Raw genomic sequence first — 23,101 nt, 5'->3', positions numbered from 1 at the left:
CATTAGAGTTCTATGTTGAAAGATCAGTTTGGCTATTGTGTTGAGCAGATTGGGTTAAAAGCTACCAATACAAGAGTTGGGAACCCCTGCTGTAACTTAGATGAGAAGTGATGATACTAGAAGTGGGAATATGGAAGTATACCTTGGAGAAAGAAATGGAGAAGTGAAATATTTAGGAGGTAAAATTAATAGGACTTAGCATTTAACTTTCTGTGTGGGGTAAGGGAGAATGGAGAGTCCAAAAAGATGTACCTTATTTTGAGTCTGGATACAGGAAGAAGCAGCAAATTGAGGAGGGCAGAAAATGCATTTAGTTGTATACTTTTGGGTTTTAGTTATCTTTAGAACAGTTAAGGAAGCCAATAAAAATATATTTGGATGTAGAGAGCTAAGACTTAAGAGACAGATCTAAGAAAAAGTCTAGATCTGTATGTCATAATGGAAGGCCCCACAGGGGATAATATCACCTGGAAAGAATATTTGAGAGTAATGAAAGAGATGGGCCTATAAGCGAGGGACACTAGAATTTAAGTTAAAAGGGAAAGGAGTCTGAAATAAACCCTGAGAAGAAATGGAATGACAAAGGAAAGAAAAACTGGGAGAACTTAGTACCATGAAAGCAAGCGAAAGAGTTTTTCACTAAAAATGGAGTAGCTATGTAAGAACCAAGAAAATCCCCATTGGATTTAGGAAAAAAGACCTTTAAAAAGAGAAATTATGGTAAGAGCATTTTCAGAGGACTATTAATGACAAACCTGAGTGTGGTAGATCATAAAGTGAGTAAGGTTGAAGAATGGAACCAATATGAGTGCTGACAACTTTTCCCATAAGTTAGTGTCTAAGAAGAGACAACAAGACTTGAAAGGGGCTTTAGTGACAAGACATTATTGTTGTGTGAATATACTTTCTGTGGTTTGACTCATCTGTCTGTTAGTTGTTCAAACCGAGAGAGTTGACCATACTTGATATGGAATGAAAGAAAGAGGAAAGAAAGGAAAAAAGGAAGGAGGGAGAGAGGTAAGGAAGGTAGGGGGTAGAGAAGAAGGAAAGAGGGAAGGGAGGAGGGAAGAGAGGATGAAATAAGATACTAAAGTATAGATTGAGATATTCTACAAGGTTGTTTATGAGGAAGGAATAGAATCTAGGACATAGAAGGAAGTGATCAGCATTGGATGCTGTCTTAGTTTGCTAGGACTACCATAACAAAGCACCATAAACTGGGTGACTTAACAGAAATGCATTGTCTCACAGTTCTGGGAGCTGGATGTCTGAGAAATCAAGGTGTCATCATGGTGGTTCCTTTTGACAGCTGTGAGGGAAGAATCTATTCCAGGCCTCTCTCTGTGGATTGTACGTGGTAGATGGCCATTTCTTCCTTAAGTCTCTTCACATCATCTTTCTTACATTAATGTGTCTAAATTTCTTCTTCTTATAAGGACATCAGTCATACTGGATTAGAGGTCCACCCCCCACCAGTATCACCTCATTCTAACTTAACTAATTATACCTGCAATTACCCTATTTCTAAATAAGGTTACATTCAGAGTTACTGTCGGTTAGAAATTTAACATAAAAATTTGGGGAGGGTACAATTAAACTTATAATAGATGAGAAAAGAGACACTTCTCTTACTTCCTTTGTAACAAAAAAAAAAAAAAGAGAGAGAGAGAGAGAAAATGTAATTTTGTGCCCCTATAGATTTTATGGCAGGAAATTTAGGAGTTTCCATCTGCCTTTTATTTTCTCTAAAGGGGAGACAAAATCATCAGCAAATAAAGGTCAGAGTTGGAAGTTTAAGTTTCTGGGAGAGATTTCAAAGCACCATTGTACAAAATGAAAGAGAAGGCTAGCTAGGGAGAATGTCAGGCAGCTTTGCAGTACTATGGTGTCAGTTTATGAAGAAATAATCAATTATTTAGTGGGGCCCTTCAAATAATGACATAGGGTCTCATAGGAAGGGCTGCTTTGGTCATATAATGGCTTAAAACAAAGTGTGTGTCAATGTCAGTAAGAAAAAGTGATACTGATTCACCAGTTGTCCCGTTTCTTTGGAGCCCAGGTTAAATGTCAGTTTTCTTGTGATCATCTGATTTTAAAAGAGAAGTACACTCACTTCTTTGTACTAAAATTATATGTAACTAGAATTTCTATTAATCATTCAATACAATCTGTTTCCTTCACTAGACTGTGTTCTAAAGAGAAGGGTCACCTTATGCATCTTTCTGTCGCTAAATATCCCTTAACATTCCTCAGTGCCATTGGTATAGTCAGTACTCAGTGAACATTCCTAGAATTGAACCTTGAGGAGAAATAGTTTTTACTGAATGTCTGTGTCCTACTGAGAGTAATTTTTCTCCAAAAGCTTTGTCCAAGGATACACATTTTCTAGAAAAAGGATGTATGAGAGTCATGCGTGATTGTAAAGTTCAACATTATAGTAAGCTCTAAAAGCAGAGCACACCCGAGCCTCTTAAAGAAATATAAAATAATCTGATATCTAATGTCATAAAAGATTAGTTCAACTTAATGTAAAATTATAGCATTGACTTAATAAACTTCCTAGTATATTTTTCTCTATTCAGAGAATCTGTAAATATAGATGCATCTATAAATATAACAAGTATCCATAAACAAGTAATTATACATTTGTGTCAATATCTTTGATACTGGGGAACAGGAATGATAAATAAATGTAAAATATGAAAAATATTATTTTTCGTCTTATTTTTCAGAGTGATTGTGTACTCAGTTTTTTCCTCTCTGATCCTGTGGAACAGGCAGTGGAAGAACTGTCACCTGTGGACCTAGGCAAGTAGTTTTATCATTATTGCTATAAACAATTATTGAGTCTCAGTATATTTGTACCAAAAAATCATAAGTATAATTTTTTTAATTTTCATATTAAAACTTTTAAATAAGCCTTTAACAGCCTTTTCTATTTCCAAAGCTTTTTAACCCCTTAGAATACATTTATCAAGTTAAATTAAATGCAGATGTATTTGTCTAGTTATAATAACTACATGGTATCACACTATTAACTCATTTCAATTAATTGTGCATTGAAATAGAATTGCATTTCAGAGAAAGAGGTCATGCTTTCCCCTGCAGGTAAGGCTTATTGTTTACCCAAAAAAATTAATATTGGGCCATAGTAATGAGCATGAGCTATCCAGCAGTTTCACACTTATCTTTTAAAGCTCAATAATTATTCCACCTCCATCATGAAGTCTTCTTTTATTACCAGAATCTCACCACAATTGTCCATCCTATTCTCAATCAAACATACATTAATTCCAATGAACTTTACTATCATTTCACCTAGATAGGTAGAGACACTTTTTGAACGTCCTATCAATTTTAAGCAGTCATAATATAATTCCATTGCCAGTGGTCATTTAACACTGATACTGGTTTTTATCTCATGCAAGATTTGCAAACCCATAATTATTTTTTATATAATGATTGTTATTTTTTTTCCATTATAGCTTGTTTACAGTGTTCTGTCAATTTTATACTAAATAGCATGGTGACCCAGTTACACATACATGTATACATTCTTTTTTCTCACATTATCATGCTCCATCATAAGTGACTAGACATAGTTCCCAGTGCTATACAGCAGGGTCTCATTGCTAATCCATTCCAAAGGCAGTAGTCTCCATCTCTTAACCCCAAGCTCCCAATCCATCCCTTTCCCTCCCCCTCCCCCTTGGCAACCACAAGTCTATACTCCAAGTCCATGATTTTCTTTTCCATGGAAAGGTTCATTTGTGCCATATATTAGATTCCAGATGTAAATGATATCATATGATATTTGTCTTTCTCTTTCTGACTTATTTCACTCAGAATGAGAGTCTCTAGTTCCATCCATGTTACTGCAAATGGCATTATTTTGTTCTTTCTATGGCCAAGTAGTATTCCATTGTGTATATATAGCATATCTCCTAATCTAATCATCTCTCGATGGGCATTTGGGTTGTTTCCATGTCTTGGTTTGTGTGAATAGTGCTGCAATGAACATGCAGGTGCATGTGTCTTTTTCAAGGAAAGTTTTGTCCGGATATATGCCCAAGAGTGGGATTTCTGGGTCATATGGTAGTTCTACGTATAATTTTCTAAGGTACCTCCATACTGTTCTCCATAGTGGTTGTACCAGCTTACATTCCCACCAACAGTGCAGGAGGGTTCCCTTTTCTCCACAGCTTCTCCAGCATTTGTTATTTGTGGACTTATTAATGATGGCCATTCTGACTGGTGTGAGGTGGTATCTCATGGTAGTTTTGATTTGTTCTCTAATAATCAGGGATGTTGAGCATTTTTTCCTGTGCTTGTTGGCCATCTGTCTATCTTCCTTGGAGAAATGTCTATTCAGGTCTTTTTCCCACTTTTCAATTGGGTTGTTGGCTTTTTTGCTGTTGAGTTTATAAGTTGTTTGTATATTTTAGAGATTAAGCCCTTGTCAGTTGCATCATTTGAAAGTATTTTCTCTCATTCTGTAAGTTGTCTTTCTGTTTTCTTTTGGGTTTTCTTTGATGTGCAAAAGCTTGTCAGTTTGATTAGGTCTCATGGGTTTATTTTTGCTCTAATTTCTCTTGCTTTAGGAGACTGACTTGAGAAAATATTTGTAAGGTTGATGTCACAGAATGTTTTGTCTATGTTCTCTTCCAGGAGTTTGATGGTGTCTTGTCTTATATTTAAGTCTTTAAGCCATTTTGAGTTTATTTTTGTGCATGGTGTGAGGGAGTGTTCTAGTTCATACACCACGACCGGGTGGGATTCATCCCAGGTGCACAAGGATGGTTCAACATATGCAAATCAATCAACGCCATACACCACTTTTACAAAAGAAAAGTCAAAAACCACATAATCATCTCAATTGATGCAGAAAACGCATTTGACAAAGTCCAACATCCATTCCTGATCAAAACTCTTACCAAAGTGGATATAGAGGGAACATACCTTAACATAATCAAAGCTATTATGACAAACCCACAGCAAATATAATACTCAATGGAGAAAAGCTGAAAGCCTTCCCACTAAAATCTGGAACAAGACAAGAATGTCCACTCTCACCACTGTTATTCTACATAGTACTAGAAGTCCTAGCCACAGCAATTAGACAAACAAAAGAAATAAAAGGCATCCAAATAGGAAGAGAAGAGGTAAAACTGTCACTGTATGCAGATGACATGATACTATATGTAGAAAAGCCTAAGGACTCAACCCAAAAACTACTTGAACTGATCAGCAAATTCAGCAAAGTAGCAGGATATAAGATTAACATTCAGAAATCAGTAGCATTTCTGTATACTAACAATGAAACTTTAGAAAAGGAATAAAAAAAAAAAACCACAATACCGTTTAAAACTGCACCTCAAAAAATCAAATACCTGAAAACACACCTGACCAAGGAGTCAACGGACCTATATGCCAAGAACTATAAAACATTAATCAAAGAAATTAAAGAAGATGTAAAGAAATGGAAAGATATTTCATCCTCCTGGGTTGGAAGAATAATATTGTAAAAATGGCCATACTACCCAAAGTAATCTACAGATTCAATGCAATCCTATCAAATTACCCCTGACATTTTTCACAGAACTGGAGCAAACAATCCAAAAATTTATATGGAACTACAAAAGACCCAGAATTGCCAAAGCAATCCTGGGAAACAAAAACCAAGCAGGAGGCATAACTCTCCCAGACTTCAGGCAATATTATAAAGCCATAGTCATCAAGACAGTGTGGCACTGGTACCAAAACAGACATTACAGACCAATGGAACAGAAGAGAAAACCCAGACACCTGTGGTCGATTAATCTTTGAGAAAGGAGGCAAGAACATAAAGTGGGAAAAAGACAGTCTTTTCAGCAAGTATTGCTGGGAAACCTGGACAGCTGCATGCAAATCAATGAAACTAGAACCACACCCTCATACCATGCACAAAAATAAATGCAAACCCATAATTAGCTAGACCTCACCACCTGTTCTTTCGCAGCTCCCAGTCTTCCTTTTACCCACATCCACCTTCTGATTCTCTGCCTTTAAGATTAGGCCCATCTGCTCATCACCCCTGCCTGTCTCTGACATCCTGGTTGCTTACCCCTCTGGTATACAGTTCTGTAGAGCCAGATCAGGTTGTATATGTGATTATTTTTTATTACATTTTTTTTTGTGCCTGCCTTGTTTCTTCTGTTAGACTGAGAGTAACTTTATTTATTTTTCTTTTTAGGGCTGCACCTGCAGCATCTGGAGGTTCCCAGGCTAGGGATTGAATCAGAGCTGCAGCTGCCAGCCTGTGCAACAGTAACACCAGATCCAAGCCTCGTCTGAAACCTACATGGCAACGCTGGATCCTTAACCCACTGATTGAGGCCAGGGATCGAATCCACATCCTCATGGATACTAGTTGGGTTCGTTACCACTGAGCCACATGGGAACATGTTCGAGCCACATGGGAACTCCCTGAGAGTAACTTTAAATCAAGGACTTACTATCCCCTCTGCATTGTTCTATACTAACAAATCCTAAACTAATATATGAGAATTATACTGCTATTATTCTCCCACACTTTACTCATGCAGTGTTACTCTCTAAGGTGCTTTGCTTATATAGCCAAACCATAAACAATATTAACTAAGGTAATTTCTTACATTTTATAGCATATAAAAAGAATGATGTCCATAATATAAAATATTCCATTTTTATTGTCCTAGTGTACAAATATATAACAAATATCTTCTTTTAAAATAGTATTAGCTGAAAATATTTCTATAATCAATATTTATAAACTTGAATTAACTAGGTTAAAAAATAATGAAAATAGGAGTTCCTGTTGTGGCTCAGTGGGTTAAGAACCCAACTAGTATCCATGAGGATGTAGGTTGAACCCCTGGCCCCACTCAGTGGGTTAAGGATCCAGCATTGCCTTGAGCTGTGGTGTAGGTCGCAGACATAGCTAGGATCCCACGTTGCTGTTGCTGTTGTGTAGGCAGCTGTAGTTCTGATGTGACCCCTAGCCTAAGAACTTCCGTATGTGGCAGGTGCAGCTGTAAAAAAAGAAAAAAAAAAACCTGATAATAAAGTTGCAGATTTCTAGTGGTATCAAGACTTTAAAATAAGGTACTGAGCTGACCTTTATTCTGCCATTAAAGTCTTTTTAAAAAGATTCTTTCCCTGGGTTTCAAAAAATAAACTATGGATCATGATCAAAATTTTAATTTTGTTGATTATTATTTCTCTAAAAGGTGTTTTAAAATATATACAAAAAAACAGGATTCTTATTGTAAAAACTAAAATAGCTGCTTGAGAATTCTTTTTTTCCTGGTTTCCTTACTTCTTGCCACATCATACAGTACTCAAGATTTGTTTCATCAGTGATGATGGACAAAAGACTTGATTCTCAATATTTTTAAATATAGGCTGCCTATGAAATACAGCCTGTTGTCTTAAAACAATAGAACACATCTTCTAAGCAGGATATGTAAATCATCACAACAAAGCACAATATTATTTTAAGCACAATTCTTGTCAGTGAGTTGAAACTTTGATCTTATGTTGTTAAATGATTAGAGGATAAAATTATTCAAGTGTATTAAAACAATGTTTTACATAAAATGACCTTAAGTAAAAATTCCAGACTGTGTGATTTTACTACTCCTACTGATGAATTGAGAGTGGATTCTGAATACCTGTGTATCTAGGCACATGCCTTAAAAGATCATATTAGTGATAATGTCTGGTCCTGCATCTGGGAGCTACTTATAGTGCTTTGCCTTTATTCACTAACTAAATGTGCCTTGATAGAACAACAGAAGAATTTATCTTTTTCAAGTGCCAACCAATCATCCCTCTCCTCTATTTAACACTTCCCTGGCTTCCCATTGCCTTTAGACAGGGCCAAGTTCATGGGCTTGTGATCTGTGCAGCCACACAAGGCACAGTGCTTAGAACAATCCTGCTCTTGATTTAATGTAATGATGTCACTGTCTTAAAATTCTTAATAATTTTTGCAGAAGAGACTCTGCATTTTTATTTTGCATTTTCATTTCACTGAGCCCGGCAAATTACATAGCTTGCCCAGTTCTTGGGGAAAAGACCAAAATGGTTGTGATGCATCCCAGCAGAACCTGGCATCTACCAGTTTCCATTTCCAGGATAATATCAGGCCATTCCTCATGTTGAATCTTATCTTTTTCCAATTCCTCAGTTAAAGCAAGATTTAGTACCTCACCAATGCAGTTTTCTCTGCCTAGATCACTTGACTAATTTCCACTTTCCCCCTTATTTTTTTTTCATCCTTCAGATCTCACCTTAATTGCTTTTGCTATATAGTACTCTAATATTTTTTCATATCATATCCCTATGAAAACTATGTTATGTGTTTCTCTGTAGACTAAAAATCCATTACAATATAATCCATGTCTGCGTGGTTCATCATTGTAACTCCAATGCTTAGCACAGTGTCTGGCCTACCCTAGATGCTCCATAAAGAATTACTGAATTAATAACTAATGATAGAAATAATGGAGAATATGTTAATATTCTCTGCCATGGTAGCTTGCCATTTTTCTAAAAAGGAGAAGAGGGAGGAAAAAAAAATCCAGATTAATGCCACCTCTCTCACACTCACTATTTTATGTGGAAATGCCCTGGCAAACGTAATGTAATGCTTCATAACCACTAGAATTCTCTGGAAGTTTCACCTGGAAAAAAAAATCTATAAATCATCACATTAAAAATTATGGACACCAGACTCAACTGAGGCACTAACCAGAAAGCTGCTAGATTTTATCTTTATTCTTTAACTCTCTAATGACAGATTGTCTATATTCCCCATAAATTAACAGCCCATGCCAAATAATGCCTCCACAAAAATAAAAATTATCTATTTTCCACCAGTACAGAACGTTGACATACAGAAGATAGATTTTTGTCAAGATATAGATAACATAGGTAATGGAGTAGAACATGATCAAAGACAACAGTTGTCAGGGTTAAGAGTATGAATTAATGAGCATGTTTAGATGCCACTGATAATTACAAATGATTGCAAACAGGAGCTTTCAGTCATCACCACCTCCCCTTTGAGATGTTAATTTAAAATAGAGCTTGAAGCCTTGCAGCTTCCAAGGCAGAATCTTTCTGGTTAATGTTCTAGCTACTTGCTGTGGCAAAGCTCAGATCATTTATCTATAGGTTGAAGTATGTGCCCAGGTTTTCAGTTTAAATTTAATGATATGGAAGGACAAGAAGTCAAGGGTTAGGACTACTTAGAAATAAATATTTGCATTAAGTTGTTTTTGAAAATTTCAATTGAAAGCTTTTAAATATGCATTTTGCTATTATATCATATAATCTCTCTCTCTTTTTTTTTTTTTTTTTGTCTTTTTGCCATTTCTTGGGCCGCTTCCATGGGCATATGGAGTTTCCCAGGCTAGGGGTCTAATCAGAGCTGTAGCTGCCAGCCTACGCCAGAGCCACAGCAACACAGGATCCGAGCTGCGTCTGCAACCTACACCACAGCTCACGGCAACACCGGATCGTTAACCCACTGAGCAAGGGCAGGGATCGAACCCAAAACCTCATGGTTCATAGTCGGATTCGTTAACCACTGTGCCATGACGGGAACTCCATAATCTCATATTTTTAATTAGAAAATTATTTTAGGTTTTTACTTGTTGCTGATATGGGAAGGAAAAGATGGAAAAGAGATGAGAGAGGGCTTTCTCTAATTAACTCATGTCTAATAGCAGGATGTCAAAGAATATCATTGAAATCTAACAAATCAAGCAATAAAAAATCATAGCAGATATAATATTAGTGTTAGCAAAACACTAAAAAAGATCACAGCATTGACTGTAATCGGCTGGTAGATCAAAGTAGATGAGAAATACTATGCACACTAATTTTATCTTTGCTTCTGTTAGGTAACAAATATTTCAAAAGAAGTAAAAGTCTAAGAATATTAAATAAAAGTAACCACTAGAACAAAAATTAAAACTTCCCTGAGTATCATAAGTAAAAAAAAATAAAAACAGTTACTCAGTGACTTTCTTTAGGAACTATGAAAACAAAAATGGTATTTTAGTAACTTAAGAACAAAGAGAAAATATATCTGTTACATTTATAAGAATGAATGGGCTTAACTATTAAGAAAATTCCAATTGGAGTAGAAGTGAAAATCATAAGAAAATCCCAATTGGAGTGAAAGTAAAAATCATAACTCTGTACTTAATGTAAAACCACACTGAAAACAAAGTTATTTTATAAGATTGAAAATTAAAATATATACAAGGTGTACTAGGCAGTGCAAGGACATAGAAACTAGAAATCACAGTCTTATATTTTAAAAGGTGGAATTCAGTCCAAGAAACATTGAATTAAACAGAAATGTAACTTTAAACTGTAACAAGCATAAATTTCAATAAAGAAATAAGCAGTTATGATGACATATCAAATGTATGACAGCAACATGTATAAAATAGAAATTATGGAACATACAAGGAGAAACTCAGAAATAAACTAGTAATAGGATATTTTAATTAACTTTTTTTTTTTGCTTTGTAGGACCACACCTTCAGCATATGGAATTTCCCAGGCTAGGGGGTCAAATTGGAGATGCAGCTGTGGCCTACACCACAAGCCATAGCAACAAGGGATCCAAGCCTTGTCTGTGACCTATACCACAGCTCATGGCAACACCTGATCCTTAATCCACTAAATAAGGCCAGGAATCAAACCCATATCCTCATGTATTCTAGTCTGGTTCATAACCTGCTGAGCCACAGAGGGAACTCTCCTAATTTAGTTCTCTTGATTTATGAAAGTCCAAGTAGAAAAAAATAAGTAGATACACAGGAAAACTAAATAGTAAAATTAATAAGGCAAATTTTGTTAATTTATATCAAACTCTTTATCCAGAAAATAGAGAATATATCTTCTTTTCAAGTGACCATGGGACATTCATGAAAACAGATTATATATTAGGTAACAAAGGAAATTTTAATTAACCCTCAAAATAGAAAAATTTAAGACATATTCTCTAATCATGATACAGTACAGTGAGAAATCAGTGGAAAAATTCAGAAAGCTAAAAGATATGTAACTTGGGAAATTTATTTATTTTTATTTTTATTTTTGTCTTTTTGCCTTTTTCTAGGGCCGCTCCTGCGGCACATGGAGGTTCCCAGGCTAGGGGTCTAATCGGAGCTGTTGCTGCCAGCCTACACCAGAGCCACAGCAACACAGGATCCGAGCCTCGTCTGCAACCTGCACCACAGTTCACGGCAACGCCGGATCCTTAATCCACTGAGCAAGGCCAGGGATCAAACCCAAAACCTCATGGTTCCTAGTCGGATTTGTTAACCACTGAGCCACAACGGGAACTTGGTAATTTGGGAATTTTAAAGAAAAAAATCTCTCTTGAACAAACTCTTAGGTCAAAAGGACTTACAAATCAAAATTGCAGAATTTCTAAAGAGCAGCAGTATTGAAATACCACGTCCCAAAAACCATGGAAGAAAGATAAAGCAATACTCAGAAGAAAATTGGAATAATTGGAAACAAATCACAGAAAGACAAAAAGAAAAAAAAAATAGATAAAGATGAAAGTAGAGATTTATGAGTTAGGACACAGAAAACAGTATATTAAATCTGGAATTTAAAAGTGAATGATAGGGAGTACCTGTCGTGGCACAGCAGAAACGAATCTGACTAGTATCCATAAGGACATAGGTTCCATCTCTGGCCTTGCTCAGTGGATTAAGGATCCAGCGTTGCCATGAGCTGTGGTGTAGGTCACAGACGTAATCTGGATCTGGTGTTGCTGTGGCTGTGGTGTAGGCTGGTGGCTACAGCTCCAATTCAACCCTTAGGCTGGGACTCTCCATATGCCATGGGTGCAGCCCTAAAAAGACAAAAAAAAAAAAAAAAAAAAAAAAAAGTAAATGATAGAATAAATCACTAATTAAATCAAAAGAATGGGGACAAATGCAAATACACAAAATACAAAAAAGAAAGCAAGAATTAACTGTAGAAAGAGGTGAAATTGAAGAATACTAAGAGACTAGTATTTGAAGAATACTAGGAATACTGTTGACAAAAAGAGTGAATCTATCTGAAATAGGTAGTGTTACAGGAAAATGCAATTTACTCTCTCCAGAAAAGATCAAATTCGATAGAATAAATAGAAGAGTATTCAAAAATCAACTTTTAAAATAGTACCAAGTTTAGATTATTTCTAGAGGGATTATGCCAAACTTAAAAAAATAGATAATTCCACTGTTGCTTAAACAATTACAAAAGAGAGAAGAGTAAGGACATTTTTTCATATTATTTTTATAAAGCATGTAAAATATTTATGCCAGTATCTTCAAGGATTTTACGGACTGAAAAAAAAAAATGTAATCACAGGCTAATCTCCCTTCTATATCGGTGGAAAATTCTAAATGAAATATTAACCAAAATAATCCATCAGCACACTAAAGGAATATAATTCACCATGACCATCTGTATGTCTTCTTTGGAAAAATGTCTATTCAGACCTTCTGTCCATTTTCTAATCAGTTTTTTTTTTTTTTTTTTGATGTTGAGTTGTATGAGCTGTTTATATATTTTTGGATATTAACCCCTTATTGGTCATATCATTTGCAAATATTTTCTCCCAATTAGTAGATTACCTTTTCATTCTTTGCTGTGCAAAAGATTTCAAGTTTAATTAGGTCTCATTTGTTTATTTCTTTTGCCTTAGGAAACGGATCCAAAAAATATTACTACAGTTTATATCAAAGAGTGTTCTGCCTATGTTCTCTTCTGGGAGATGTTTTATTTCACATCTTACATTTAGGTATTTAATCCATCCGGGGCTTATTTCTTTATATAGTGTAAGGAAATGTTCTATTCTCCTTCTTTAACATGTGTCCAGTTATCCCAGCACCGCTTATCAAAGAGAGTGTCCTTTTTTGATTGTACATTCTTTCCTCTTTCTTTGTAGGTTAATTGATCATAGGTTCATGAGTTTATTTCTGGGCTGTTTGTCCTGTTCCATTGATCTATATGCCTGTATTTGTGCCTATACCATGCTATTTTTATTATCATAGCTTAGCAGTATAGTCTGAAGTTAGGGAAAATAATTCCTCCAGTTTTGTTCTTTTAGCTCAAGATTGCTTTAGCAATTTGGGGTCTGTTGTGGTTCCATATGAATTTTAGGATTGTTTGTTCTAGTGCTGTGAAAAACATCATGGATGCTTTTATAGGGGTTGTATTAAATCTGTAAATTGCTTTGGGGAGTACAGCCATTGTAATAATATTAATTCTTCCAACCCAAGCGCACAGAATATCTTTCTATTTCTTTGTGTCATCTTCAATTTCCTTCATCAAAGTTTTATAGTTTTCAGAGTATAGTTCTTTCACCTCCTGGTTAACTTTATTCCTAGGTGTTTCATTCTTTTTGATGCAATTTCAAATGGGATTTTTTTTTTTACTTTTTCTTTCTGATAGTTCATTCTTAGTATATGAAAAAACAACAGATTTCTGCGTATTAACCTTGTATACTATAACTTTGCGAGATTCATTTGTTAATTCTTATGGTTTTTGGGTATAGACTTTAGGGTTTTCTATACAAAGTATCATATCATCTACAAATAGTGACAAATATACTTCTCTCCTTACAATTTGGATGTCTTTTATTTATTTTTCTTGTCTGATTTCTGTGTTTAGGACATGATGTTAAATAGAAGTGGTGAGAGTGGGCATCCTTTTCTTGTTCCTAATTTTAGAAGAAAGGCCTTCAGCTTTTTACCATTGAATCTGATGTTGGTTGTGGGTTTGTCATAAATGGCCTTTAGAATGTTGAGATATGTTCCCGCTCTATCAACTGTGATGAGAGTTTTTATCATGAATCAGTGTTGCATTTTGTGAAATTTTTTTCTGCATCTAGTAGGATGGTCATGTGTTTTTTATCCTTCCTTTTGTTAATGTGGTATATCACAGTGATTTGTGAATGTTGAAAAATCCTTGTGTGCCAGGGATTCTTCCTTTTTCTCTGAGTGCATTCACAGGGGCAAAGATCCAAGGCAATCACTTTTCTTCTCTTTCTGCCTGATTACATCTGTATCTTTCTTAAAGCCTTGGTTGTACAGGAGTACTTCTGCCAATTTCCATTTGGTTTTCAGTGAGAATTGTTCCACATGTAGCTTTTTTTTTTTTTTTTTTTGGTCTTTTTGTCTTTTTAGGGCCACACCCACTGCATATGGAGGTTCCCAGGCTAGGGGTCCAATTGGGACTATAGTCACTAGCCTGTGCCAGCACCACAGCAGTGCGGGATCTGAGCCAAATCTGTGCCCTACACCACAGCTCACGGCAATGCCGGACCCTTAACCCACTGAGCAAAGCCAGGGATTGAACCCACATCCTCATGGATGCTAGTTGGGTTCACTAACCACTGAGCCATGACAGGAACTCCTAATGTAGGGTTTTTTTTTTTGATGTGTCTGGAAGGTGAGCTCCACATCCTCTTACTCCGCCATTTTGATTGGTCTCCAGCAGATTTATTTTTAACTACATAAGCTAATTCTACAGTTCATAAACAAAGAAAAGTCATGAAAACCCAGCAAAAGCAGGGCAAAGGGGTGAAATTAGCCCTATCCGATATAAAAACACATTACAAAGCCTCAATAATTAAAACACTGTAGCATCAGTGCATAAAAAGATGAATAGGTGAGACGTAACAGAATGTCCATAAATAGAGGTAAATATATCCAGGAATTTAATAGGTTGCCAAACCAGTAAGAGAAAACTCAGTAAATGATGTTGACATAGTATACTTCACACCATATCCCAGAATAAATACCAAATGAATAGAAAGATTTTAAATGTAAATAATTAAACCATATATAGGACAAAGAAGACATGGAAAAGCCCTTTTTAATCTTGGAATGAGCTGCCATAGTTATGACTACAAATTCAGAAGCTGTAACAATTCTGCATAATATAAAACACTCTAGTAGAGTTCAAAAAAGCAAATATAAATGACAAAATGAATGAAATATTTGCAATCTATCACAGACAAAAGCTTGTTAGTTAACATGTAACCATCTCCTATAAATTAGTAGGAAAAAGACCAATGACCAAATGGAAAATTATGTAAAGAATACCCCAAAAAAAATTCCATAAAAAAACCCCAAAGTATAAGTGGCCCTTAACCAAATGAAAAGATCTGCAACATCACTGATAAGGAAAAATGCAAATTACAACAACCCCAATACCATGTAAACTCATCAGATCAGCAAAAATTCAAAAGCTTAATTAACAAGCTTGGTTACAAATCAACAGGCACCCATATACACCTGGTGGTAATGCAAATTGGTACTACCTCCATGGAAGGCAATTTGGCAATGTTTACCAAAATTCCAATGTTAACATCCTTTGACCCAGCAATTCTGTTGTTGAAATTTATCCTATGATATTTGTGCACAGGTACAAAATGATACACATATAAGGTTATTCATTGTAGTATGGTTCATAACAGCTGGAAAACATTAGAAACAATTCACTTGTCCATCAATGGGAAAGTTGTTAAATTATGGTATTTCCTCAGGATGGAATAATGTGAAAGTATATTTAAAAATAAGCTTTGTATTATTGATACGAAAGTATCTCCAGGATCGTTGTATGGAATAGTAAATATGATATTCCTTTTGGGGAAAAGGGGAAAGAATAAAAATTCTTATTCATATTTGCTGATATGGAGAAGTTCTGGAAATATATATATCTCTGGAGGGATACAAGGAAAACTAGTAAGATAGAAATGGGAGAACTGGGTGGATAGCTATTAGGAATGGGAGGAAGACTTTTTACTGTGTACTTTTAAAGTAAATTTTCATTTTTGAATGAAACGAATATATTATCATCTGAAAGTTAACTTTTGAAATGCTATTTTTTAACATTAATGGACACATTATGCATAATAAACACTGCATTAACTGCTATAGTGCTGTATATTCAAGCGTTTCAACACTGTCTTTGGATCAGTAATATTTTAACAGTTCTTAGGGTTAGTATAAATGGGTAGATTAAGCATGATCAGTTCTCATCATGGCTCAGTAGTTAACGAACCTGACCAGTATCCATGAGGATGTGGGTGGCTTAAGGATCTGGTGTTGCTGTGAGCCGCGGTGTAGGCCATGGTGTAGGCTGTGGTGTAGGTTGTCGTGGCTCGTATCTCTAGTTGCTGTGGCATAAGCCAGCAGCTATCGCTCAGATTGGACCCCTAGCCTGGGAACCTCCATATGCTGCTGGCACGGCCCTAAAAAGACAAAAAAAAAAAAAGTCTGATCAAATCCCCAGAATAAACTGAAGCAGAAAATCAAAATATTCTAGCATCTTCTTGTCCACATGAATATTCTCAAAATTCTCCCTCTCTGGGTTCTTCATTTAAATTCCTAGCCTTAAGTTATTGACCCCTTGTTGCCTCTTTACATCACGATATTTAAGAACACAGGCTTTGGAGATGGTTTGATCCTGTATCATTTATTGTCTGCATAAGCTTGGACCAAATGCCTGTTTCCTCATGTGTAAAATGGAGGTAACACAAACTATAGATTTGCTGTGAAGGTTTAGTTTATGTACATGAAGCTCTTAGCCCAATGTTTGGCACACAATAAGAATTCTAGAAATACTAAGTACCTCTGTTACCACATATTGACTACTAAGACTCCCTAGTGGCCTTCATTTTCAGTGGGGTCTGAACTCTGACATGTTCTGATTACTGATCGTGCATGAGAGGTTTAGGATAGAATATAATCTTCGGTCAGTTCAATTAACAGTTCATTTCAATTCAATTCAGTTCAGTTCAATTCAGTTAACAGTTGTATGGTTACTACTTAGACACTCAATCATTAAGTTATAGTAATTTCCTATCTTTGAATTAATGCTCCTCTAATTAAACATTGTTTCTAATTAATAATCCTTTCATTTTATAATTCAAAAACAATATTCACTGTGCATCAGAAAGTATCAGCATTTTTAGCATGCTCATACCAAAAGTTCAACTACATTTTTTAAATTATGAAATGTAATTTACCCAAGTACTATAGTCAGAATTATCTCATAGTTATCTCCAAGTCACAATGTCACTCATTCATGATTGAGTTATTTTATGGAAAGATATTTTAAGGAGGAAATTTTTTATTATATTTACATTTCAGTTTTAAGAATCAATGTCAATTTTAATTTTTTCAATGTCAATAATCCACATTAACAATAAAATTAATTAATGTTACCTATTTACAATGTATGAACTATTCTAATAAACATGTAAAAGGCTTTGGGAGAGGAAACATACTCCTCATGTTTAGTTTTCTTTTTTTTTCTTTTTTCTTTGTCTTTTTTATAGCAGTACCTGGGCTATATGGAAGTTCCCAGGCTTAGGAGTCGAATCAGAGACAGAGCTGCCTGCCTACACCACAGTCATAGCAGCACAGGATCCAAGCTGCATCTGCTACCTACGCCCTACGCTGTAGCTTGTGGCAACACTAGATCTTTAACCCACTGAGGGTGGCCAAGGATCAAACCCGCATCCTAATGGACGCTGTATGGGGTTCTTAACCTGCTGAGCCACAATGGGAACTCCTCAGATTTAATTTTCAAATGTTAGGATTAGAGACCTAAGACTGACTATCAGAAAACAACCTGAACCCCAATGAGCCCACAACAAAACATTGCCAAATTCCTTGTTAATAATATATTTCTTCTTTCTGAATTCCCGCAGAGAATACAGAACCAGAGATTACCAAGGGAAATAATAGAAGACTGTGAATTATGCTTAATCCTTGGGCTATAAACCGGAAATTTTTAATTAAAAAAACTAAAGCCCTCATTTTAATATTGGAATGATGTAACTTGAAAGAAAAATTGAAGTTACTTCTGTCATGAAATAAGTATTTAGTGCAACATTATGGAGCAAGCACTGATTTATATATCTCTTGGGGATATAGGGGGAAAATTAGACCTAAGGGAGAGTATAATCCACTAAGAAAATTGAGACATGTATGGTAATAATGATGATATAAATATTAAGTGATAAGGGCTGAGCTAGGGGAGTTCAGAGGGAAGTGACCACAGAAACTATTTTGCATTTTAATTAGGCTGTAGAGAAAGGTAAAAATTCAACTTGGAAGAGAGCACTTCAAATAAAGGGAGTAATATGAGCAATGACTGGAAGGAAATAGCAGAGTGTGTTTATAGAACTGAACGTACAGACTATGGTATGAAATAATAATAATGGGAAATAAACAGATTTAATGTGAAAGCAATGAAGCTGAGAGATTCAGGTTTTTGTTTTTTGGTGGTTTTTTTTTTTTTTTTTTTTTCATAAGCAATGGAAAGCTATGAACTGTATTTTGATTGAAAGAGTAATTTTATACAAGTTGCCCTAGGAAGATTATACTGGTAATTGTGTAAAACACTTTTGGGTTCTGGGGGAGGGGAAGAGAAAGTTCTAGTAGTTCAGACTCTGTGTAGTACAGAGTCACACATCTGTACTGGGTGCAGTGGAACTAGAAAGGAAGAGATGAGTGTAAACATATGGAGTAATTACAAACATTTATGGAGATATTACATTGTGAGAACTTTTGAATTTTATCAGTTAATCATCTCAACTATCCTAAAGTAGATGTCTATTACCTCCGTTTTACAGAAGTCGATTAACTTAGTCATGATGATACAGTCTTAAGTATAGCGCTGGAACCTGCACCCAAGACTCATGGACTTCTAAAACCAACACTTTCGATCTCTATGCCCTCAAAAACCTAAGCTCAGGAGTTACCATTGTGGCGCAGCAGAAAGGAATCCAACTAGTAACCATGAGGTTGACGGTTCGATCCCTGGCCTCGCTCAGTGGGTTAAGGATCCAGCATTGCCATGAGCTGTGGTGTAGGTCACAGATGTGGCTCAGATCCTGTGTTGCTGAGACTGTGGTATAGGCTGGCAGCTGTAGCTCCGATTGGACCCCTAGCCTGGGAACCTCCATATGCCATGAGTGCAGCCCTTAAAAAAAAAAAAAAAAAAAAAACGAAAAACAAGCTCATTGTCCTGAACATTGAGGAGAAAATTGGAGCCAAAAATGACACTGAGGTTTTAAGCTTAAATAATCAGGTATTATTTAATGGTATCAATCAACACAAAACACAAAATCTGAGGAGATAGAATTGGTTCAGAAAGATTAGTCACAAGTCCCATCTTCATCAACACAGTTTCCTGGAGAGTATTATGGTTTCAGCGTGATCTGAAGAATGTTTCCTTCGCATGTTATTCATTGGTCCTGTTTTAGCCTTTACATATTCAGTTTATCTTGTGATCCAGTTTAATTCACTGAAACTCTCCTTTTTTATCAGGTGAGAAGTTTCCTGACAAGAAACCTAAGGTCCAGCTAGTCATATCCTATGAGGATGCGAAGCTGACCATACTTGTGAAGCACATGAAAAACATTGTGAGTTTATCTTATCTAATAAGAAACATATAAACCTACATTTAGAAATCACTTTCTTCCTTTAAGCACTTAATGTCAACATTAGTGAGAGGAATGGGGCCAGCCACCAAGTTTAACTGAGGAACAATGAGCCAATTACCATGTTCTGCCTCGGTATGACTGTGATCCTTAGCAGGAAAGGCTATAAAATATTTCAATGGGAAAGTCGTAGAGTGAAAATTGGATTTTATTTGAAATGAAGCATTAGGACAAAGCCAGTGAAAGACCTTTGAAAAGGCAGGAATAGCTAGAGTATTAAAAGCCAAAAGAAAAAGAGCTAGATCCCAGGAATTTACCTCTATCTCATCATGCTGAGCTCTGTGGAGGATTGACTCATCTCTGAATAGTGCCAGCATCTTCTCTGTGAAGCCAGGAACTCTTCGTGTTTTTCCACAGATTCCCACTGAGTACCCTGAGTTGATGCCACTAGAACAGTTACCACATTCTGATGTAATTGCTCAAGGATATTTCTTTTCCCTCAAAAAGTAGTAATTTTTTGATGACAGAGACCCCATCCATCATCCCCAGAATGCAGAATAACAATAGTGGTTAGCTTCTAAGGAAATGTAAAAGCTTCTCTCTCTGCTACACCCACTCTCCCTGAAGGTGGGTCAAGTCAGAGGCAAGGATGGCAATTGGGTTGTGTCATAAGTAAGAGAAGGACTGTCTGTGTCACAGGGTAATTGACTAAAGGTCTTAATCTGGGTGCAATAAATAGGCAAGAGTAACGCTGAGCTTCACCAGCTTCTCTGGTCTTCTACTAAACCAGCAAAACAGGTCCTTCACATGGCGAAGCTCCCCAGGAGACTCCACTGGGAGAAAGTTAGAAGCACTACTTGGGCTCTCTCCTTCATGCATACCTCTCAGGATGCACTTGAAAGGACTTAAAGAAGCAAACTTTTCTTAGCATGACCTGCATCTGGAACACACTGGAACTTAATCAGTATTTGTTCACTGAATAAATGTTTGGCATAATTTTCAGGGGATGCATCCTTTACAAATTAAGTATTAGCCAGATATCTAAGGATGTTTGTTTGTAAATCTGTGGTTTCACAAATCAGCAGTTTTTATAAGAGCTGGGCAAATATTATTAAATGTGTTTTTGTAGAATTTTACTCACTAAAATAACTATATTCAATTGTTTTTGATAAGTTAATCATATTAAATGAGAAAAACAGTTATTTATGAAATTCTTAGGCTGGGAAATGAAGATTCAGTTAGATATTATTTACAGCAAAATTGCATGTTCATGGACTTTAAGCATCTATATAAATATACATGATAAAATAATAAGACTATTAAGAAGTAGTGTTAATCAATTAACAGAACTTACCTATGTGTATGATATATAATTGTTAGCTGAAAATAGCCCTCTTGGAAACTGTATATTTATTTCATTAATTTCTTTGCTCGAAATATTTTAGAACATGTGTGTTGACATTCCTTTTAGATCTGGCATATAAGCCACACAGTAAACTTGTTGATATTACTCAGTAGTCATGCCTGATATTTGATCAAAAGCAGTATTAACCAACTTGGTCACCCATTTTATTAACCAGATAAGTCCCCAAATTACTTTTGGCAGTTTTCAAAAATGCATTTTACATTCAGATGAAGTTACACTACCAGTAAGTATATTCTACACAAATGTGATGCAGGATTAAGGCAGGGAGTAAGTAAGACCAAGAGTTTAAGATTTAGATCAAGGTATGGGTAAATAGAAAATGAGCAGATGAATCCCACAAACACTTAAAAACCACTTAGGGCCGCTAGAGCCTGTACATTGCCAATGCCCTCAGAAAGATGTTAATAATGAAGTCAGGCCTCCTGCTGGTTCTTCTCTTCTCCCCAGTCTCTTACCATTGCCCCAACATTCATTCCTGGATCTCTTCTTTTTTAATTTCTAGGCTTGTGGCTTTAAGTACCACTTACATGTCTTTGTCTTCCATATTTATGATTCTAACTTGAAAGTCTCCCTAAAATCCAGAATTATATCTACAACTGATTATTCAACAACTCTAGTAGAAATTCGGTAGGAGAATTCCCGTTGTGGCTCAGTGGGTTAAAGACCCAGATTGTCTCTGTCTCTGTGAGGATGCAGGTTCGATCCCTGGCCTTACTCAGTGAGTTAAGGGCCTAGTGTGACATAGGTTGCAGATGCTGCTCAGATCTGGTGTTGCTGTGGCTGTTGCATAGGCTGTATCTGCAGCTCCAAATCCATCCCTAGCCCAGGAGCTTCCATGTGGCACAGTACGGCCATAAAAAAGAAAAGAAAAAAAGGAAAAGAAGGAAATTCAATATATATCAAATCAAACTTCTGATTACTGCCCCCCTAAACCTGCTCCTTTGGCAGCCTGTCTTACCTCCTAATAGCACATCATCCACTAGTTGCTTGGGTTAAAGTCCTTAGCGTCCTTTTGACTTCTCTCACAAACTACATCCGATTTATCAGCAAAATCTGTTAGCTCAACTTTCAAAATAAATCCAGAATCCCACCATGTTTCACCTCTGCTGCTACCACCATTGGTCTAAGCTGCCATCATCTCTCACTTGAATTATTCCTGTAGCCTCTTAACAGATCACCCTGCTTCTGCCCTTATTTCTTTTTCATCTCTTCCTACCATAGCATCCACAATATTCCTTTGAGAATAGAAGTCAGATCCTGTCATTCCTCTCTCATATCCTTCTGGGGAAGGAGTCTCATATCACTTACAGTGAAAACTAAGTACTGGCCCCTTGATGTCTCCAGCCACAGACTCTTCACCTCCCTCCACTCCAGCTTCAGTGGTATGTTTTTTTCCTGTGCCTTTTATTTGGCCAGCATGTTTCTGGCCCAGGACATTTGAACCTACTACTCAGTTTATCTGGAATGCTCTTTACCAAGCCCACGCCTCAAATTTTCCATGGTTGAATCTCACATGTATTTTTACTATCACCTTTTCCATGAGGTCCTCTCTGACACCCATATATAGAACACAAAACCACACTTGTTGGTTGGCACTTCCAAACTTCCTTTCCTACTTTATTTTTTTCTCTGTTGCCCGAGGGCTAAAGCAAGTTTAAGTATATAGTAGATACTCAATGAATTGTTAAATGAAAAAATGTTAAATTTCTTCTAATGTGGACAACTAAGAACTAAGATCTTTTCACCTTCCTAAATCATAACAAAGTTCTCACACTGCATTTTTCACAGCTTTTTAAAAATATTTTATTTCTTCTGCTTATCTGAAGTCAGAGATAACATTGTAATGTAAATGACAGAAAAATCTATAAATTTTCAACATTTTCTTTGCTTATTTTAAGTTTTAGCTAATTGTTATTTACTTTTTCAGTCTTTAGTATCTTCACATGCTTGAGTAATCAGACTAAAGAAGTTGTGCTTGCTTTTATTTTAATATTAAAATGAATTATTCTGCCTGCAGTTCTATTTAATAGTAAGTTTGATGAAAAGAATTGTTTATCTTATATTAAATCTTTGAAGCTGTGCTCTAAGAATTACTTCCCTCCTGTGAATTCACGAGCTAAAACAAAATTGCTAAATTTTTTTCCTTTCAAAGCAGCACAATATGATTT

At 35.9% G+C, this 23,101-nt stretch overlaps 1 protein-coding gene across 14 annotated transcripts in view; it reads left to right on the top strand.

Annotated features, from left to right (window-relative positions):
* Positions 1 to 23,101, top strand: part of PIK3C2G (phosphatidylinositol-4-phosphate 3-kinase catalytic subunit type 2 gamma) — a 518,046-nt gene that overhangs the window by 463,670 nt on the left and 31,275 nt on the right. For all 14 annotated transcript variants that reach the window (XR_014803777.1, XR_014803780.1, XR_014803778.1 and 11 more), the window contains 2 exons: positions 2,733 to 2,808; positions 19,395 to 19,489. Coding sequence is in view for 9 of the 14 variants with exons in the window: in XM_084956629.1 (XP_084812755.1) it covers positions 2,733 to 2,808; positions 19,395 to 19,489 (171 nt within the window). In the remaining 5 variants the exon portion in view is untranslated. The remainder of the gene's footprint in view (positions 1 to 2,732; positions 2,809 to 19,394; positions 19,490 to 23,101) is intronic.

This window comes from Sus scrofa, chromosome 5, assembly GCF_054392235.1.
Source record: "Sus scrofa isolate SSC_HxYL_T2T_F1_AM1 chromosome 5, Sscrofa_HxYL_maternal_Yorkshire_Landrace_v2.0, whole genome shotgun sequence".
In the NCBI taxonomy this organism is placed as follows: domain Eukaryota; kingdom Metazoa; phylum Chordata; class Mammalia; order Artiodactyla; family Suidae; genus Sus; species Sus scrofa.
Note: the sequence above shows the minus strand (reverse complement) of the source record. Positions and strands in the feature narration are given on the sequence as shown.